Genomic DNA, 5,215 nt, shown 5'->3' on the forward strand with positions numbered 1-5,215 from the left:
CTTACCCTGAAAAAGAGGGAGGTCCATCCAATGTGCAGCGACATGTCTATCTCACTGCCCATGTGACCCAGAAGTGACATCATCACATCCAGGACAGCAGGGTGACACTCTGGTATTTGGGCAAAACTATGGTAGAATTTACCAAATTTACCATAGAGTTTTTGCCCAAATACCAGAGCATCACCCCTATGTCCCAGATGTGATTATGTCACTTCTGGGTCACATGAACAGTGATGTGGATATGTCACTGTATATCTGATGGGCCTCCATATTGCTCACAGTAAGTCCCTCCCATCCCCTGCTGGTTGCCAGGAGGGACCTGGCAACCCTAGTGAGAGCCCAATGCATCAAATTCACAAAATGTTGTATTTAGCTCACACAGAGAGACACATCCACACACAGATAATTACTAGGGTTTATGGTGAAGGTTGCCAACCTCCAAGCAGGCCTGGAGATCTGCTTTCACAACTGATCTCCAGACTACAGAGGTCAGTTCCCTGGAGAAAATGGCTGCCTTGAAAGGTGGACTTTATGTACCATACCATGCTGAAATCCCTCCCCAAATGCTGCCCTCTCCTGGCCCCACCCCAAAATCTCCAGGTATTTCTCAAACTAGGGGGACTGGAGATCTCCTGGAATTACCATAGATCTCCAGACAACAGAGATCTGTTCCCCAAGAGAAAATGGCTACTTTGGAGAGTGGACTTTAAGGGATTATTGCCCACTGAGGTCACTCCCCTCCCGAAACCCCACCCTCCCCAGGCTTCACCACCAAATCTCCAGGAATTTCCCACCCCGGACCTGGCAACTACAGGAGAAGGAACTAATGATTACAAAGAAGTCAGGAGGCCCAGCATTCCCCAAAACTGAACAAAAACAAACAAAAAACCAAGAAGTTAAATGTTTCCTTAAAGACTAACAGTATTTTATTCTAATGTAAGCTTTTGTGGACTTGAGGCATCTTCAGATGCAATGGAACTCACTACGCAGACATTTTATGTAGGAGGTATGAAAAGCACAGGGTCAGAGGGCCAGGAAACTGCAGGAAGTACAGAGTGAAATGCAATTATGTAAAACTGAACTCTAATCAAGAAAAATATAGAGACAAATCACTAGTTATTTTAACTCCAGTGGGTGTTAGTTAACACCTCTAATGGGTTAAAACAGTTAAAACCTATAGTGAGATAAAAATCCAAAAACACAGTGTTATTGAAAGGATATTTAATTAGCAGTGTGCTCAAGGTACATAAATGCAGCTAAACTCATCTGGTTAGTGAAAAGTACTCAGAACGTGGAGTGATTCAGCAAGAGTGATTCAGCAAGAGTACTTTATTAGTTCAGGAACAAGACAAAGAAACCAGCTCGCAGGCCGGTTTATATGCGTTCAGAAAACCCGCCACCAAGCACACCTAAACACACCCCCTACTCCCGATAGGCTATTTACAGTAACCGGGCGACCATTGGTCTCCCGGCTGGGAAGCTGGCCCTTTGATTGGGCCGGCTAGGATCCTATGGATCCTTTGTCTTTCGACTGAAGCTACTGAGGAATATTGCCTGGTCAGCCCGGACAAGTCCGGGCATGTCAGGCTGAATGCACTACACGTGGTAATGGCGACAGTACATTACACCCCTCCCCCCATAGTCCAAACTACCCACATACAAAGTCCTGTAGATACGCGGGGGCCTTCCTGGGCCTTGTAGAGCGGCGGAGGTCCGGGGTGCTGTTCGGGGCTGCTCCTTGTGGCCGTGGCGGGGCGGTTTGCTGTGGCGTTTCCGACGGCGGTGTTTCCTGCGGGGGCAACGCCGGGGGCTCCAGAGTGACCGGGGCCGAGGCCGGGTTCTGCGGTTCGGGTGCGTGGCCTGAAGTTTCGTTGTGCTCCTGGGGCTCCAGGTCCTCGGGGTCGTTCGGAAGGACCCGGCGCCGCAGTTGGTCGATGTGGCGGTGTAGCAGTTGTCCGTCCTCACAGGAGACCTCATAGGAGCGCGGGCCTCGCACCCGGACCACTCTCGCAGGGATCCAGGGTGGCCCCTGGGCGTAGTTCTTAGCGTAGACTGGGTCTTCCGGGAAGAACCCTCGGGCGGCTGCGTGTGATTCCGATGTCGGTTCCATCTCGGGGGCCCTGTCTGGGTGTAGACGGTCCAGCCGGGAGGTTAGGCGACGACCCATCAGGAGCTCCGCCGGGCTGCAGCCGGTCTCGGTGTGCGGGGTCGTGCGTTGGCCGAACAGGAACACCGCCAGCTTGTAGTCCCAGTCCTTACTGTCGAACTTGCGCAGTGTTTCCTTGGTGGTGCGCACCATGCGCTCCGCCTGGCCGTTGGTTGCCGGGTGGAAGGGCGCTGACCGGACGTGTCGGATTCCACAGTACCTCGTGAAGTCCTGGAACTCGCTGGAGGTAAATGCTGTGCCGTTGTCGGTCACCAGGGTGTCTGGAAGGCCGTGGGAGCTAAAAATGTGGCGCATGGCTCTGATGGCGGCCTTCGAGGAGGTAGACGGTACCGGCACCACCTCCAGCCACTTACTGTAAGCGTCCACTAGAATGAAAAAGATTTGTCCCTGGAACGGCCCCGCAAAGTCCAAGTGTAGCCGGGACCAAGGTTTGTGGGAAGACTCCCAAGCTCGATCGGGCGCTCGGGGCGGTGCGGGCCGGAACGCCTGGCAGGGTTGGCACAGTTTCACCAGTCTCTCAATGTCCTGATCGAGGCCGGGCCACCACACATAACTCCGAGCCAGCGCTTTCATCCGCACCACTCCTGGGTGAGCCTCGTGCAATGCTGCAAGTACTCGGTCTCGGAGTGGGGAAGGGATTACCACCCGACCTCCCCACAGCACACAACCCTTGTGAGCAGACAGTTCGTCTTTGCGCGAGGCATAGGCCGCAAAGTCGGGTCCCGCCGAGGCCAACGGCCACCCCCTTCTCACCCAGTCCAGGACGCGGCAGAGGATAGGGTCCTTTTCGGTGCGCCGGGCCACCTCTTTCACGTGAACCGGCTGGTCGGGCAGCGTTTCCAGCAGCGCGATGTGATGGGCTGGGGCCGGGTCAGGCTCCGTTTCCGGCAGAGGCAGGCGGCTCAAGGCGTCCGCGTGGCCCATTGCCTTCCCGGGCCGGTGCAGGAGCCTGTAGTTGTAGCCCGCCAGGAAGACGGACCACCGGATCACTCGGGGCGAAGTCATCTGGGGGGTCTGGCGGTCCGGGGCGAACAGACCCAGGAGAGGCTTGTGGTCCGTGGGGACCGTGAAGGGCCGGCCGTAGAGGTAGTGGTGAAATTTTTTCACCCCGGCCACTATAGCAAGAGCCTCCTTGTCAATCTGCGCGTAGTTGCGCTCCGCCGCAGACAAGGTACGGGAGTAATAGGCCACAGGTACCTCCCGACCGTCAGGCAGTTTGTGCCCCAGGACCGCCCCGACCCCATATGGAGAGGCGTCGCAAGCCAGCACCACCGGCAGGTCCTCGTTGAAGTGTGCGAGTACCGAATTTGAGACGAGGAGGTCTTTGACCGCCTGGAAAGGCGCCTGCTGAGCCGTCCCCCAGACCCACGGCGCGCCCTTGTCGAGGAGCCGATGGAGGGGTTCGGCTACTGCAGCTTTGAGGGGAAGAAAAGAGTGGTAAAAGTTCAGGAGGCCTAAGAAGGCCTGTAGCTCGGTCTTTGATGTGGGGGCTGGGGCGTTCGAGATCGCTCTGGTCTTCTCCGCCGTGGGGTGAATGCCCTGTGCGTCGACCGCGAACCCTAGAAACTCCACTTTGGGCACGCCGAGCAAGCATTTTTCGCGCTTCACCTTCAGCCCCGCCTGGTCGAAGCGTTGGAGAACGGTACGGAGTCGGGTGGCAAACGACGCGGCGTCGGGGGCGGTGATCAAGACGTCATCTAGAAAGGGCTGTACCCCGGGGATACCTTTGAGGAGAGAGTCCATGAAAGATTGAAAAATCCCCGGAGCCACCGAGACGCCGAACTGGAGCCGGTGGACCTTGAAAGCCCCTCTGTGCGTGGCGATCGTCTGGGCTTCCGCCGTGGCGGCGTCCACCGGCAGCTGCTGATAGGCCTGCGCCAAGTCCAGCTTTCCGAATATGCGAGCCCCCGCGAGCGCCGCCAGCACGTGGCTGACCACCGGAACGGGGTACGCGTGGTCCTGCAGTGCTTTGTTAATTGTGCACTTATAGTCCGCACAGATCCGGACGTCCCCGTTTGGTTTGATCGGTGTGACAATGGGGGTTTCCCAGCGTGCCGATGCCACCGGCTCCAACACCCCTTGCGCCACCAGCTTGTCGAGTTCCGCCTCGATTTTCGGCCTTACCGTTAAGGGCGGAAACCTGGCCTTGATCCGTATGGGCCGGACCGCCGGGTCCAGGTCCAGGGAGATGGGGGCCCCCGTGAACTTGCCTAAGGACCCATCGAAAACCCGGGGGAATTCGTTGCAAACGTCCGCGAAATCGGCTTGCTGCAGCTGGTGGATGCCCCCGATGGTCAGGCCCAGCGGCTTAAACCACGACATCCCCAGGAGACTGGAAAGCCGGCCCCCCACCACCAGAATGTCCAAACAACCCTTGAAGTCCTGGAACTCCACCAGGAACGTGCCCCAGCCCCGCACCACCACAGGATTCTTATTGAAATCCTGAAGCCTGATGTGTGGTTTGCGCAGAGGGGGTCCCCCGTTGGGACACACTGTCCGCAACGTCTCCTCCGAGATAATGGTAAACTCGGAGCCCGTGTCAAGTTCCATGCTACAGGGGGACCCCTCTATCCGGACCGTAACATGGACTTTGTTTCGGCTCTGACGGGGCAAGTCACCTACCTGGGGCTGGGGCTGGTGGCCGACGGCATTTGTGTCGATCGAATGGAGGTCCACAGTGTGGATGGGTTCCCACTGGTGGCTGGGTTTCCTGGGTGGCTGGCGGCGGCTGCGGCAGACCTTGGCGATGTGGCCCTGCTTGTTGCAGGACCTGCAGACCGCCTCGCGGAAACGGCAGCTCCGACGTTCATGCGCGTCCCCGCAGCTGGCACAGGAGGAAGCTGGCTCCGACGGCCTCGCTGGCGGTGCGCCCTTCGAACGGTGAGGTTGTGACGGCTTGCGGTGGAGTTGCGCCACTGCCTCCTCTTCGGAGTCTGCCGAATCCCCTCCGGCTTGGGTGCGGTGTACCCGATGGCCGCCGTGGCCCGGGTGCTCATTCTCGAAGGCAGCCGCATCCTTTAAAGCCGTGGCTAGCGTGAGGTCATCATC

General features: G+C 57.6%; 1 protein-coding gene across 1 annotated transcript; it reads right to left on the minus strand.

Moving 5' to 3' along the window:
* Positions 1–2,342: 2,342 nt before the first annotated feature.
* Positions 2,343–4,495, minus strand: LOC107110679 (uncharacterized protein K02A2.6-like; the record flags this gene model as incomplete). Its single annotated transcript, XM_015411480.1, has 2 exons — positions 2,343–2,519; positions 2,559–4,495. Coding segments are annotated over 2 exons (2,114 nt in total), but the record flags the coding sequence as incomplete, so codon positions are not given.
* Between the last annotated feature and the right edge of the window lie 720 nt (positions 4,496–5,215).

The sequence above is a fragment of the Gekko japonicus genome, unplaced genomic scaffold (assembly GCF_001447785.1).
Source record: "Gekko japonicus isolate JY-2015 unplaced genomic scaffold, Gekko_japonicus_V1.1 scaffold4751, whole genome shotgun sequence".
NCBI classification, from domain to species: domain Eukaryota; kingdom Metazoa; phylum Chordata; class Lepidosauria; order Squamata; family Gekkonidae; genus Gekko; species Gekko japonicus.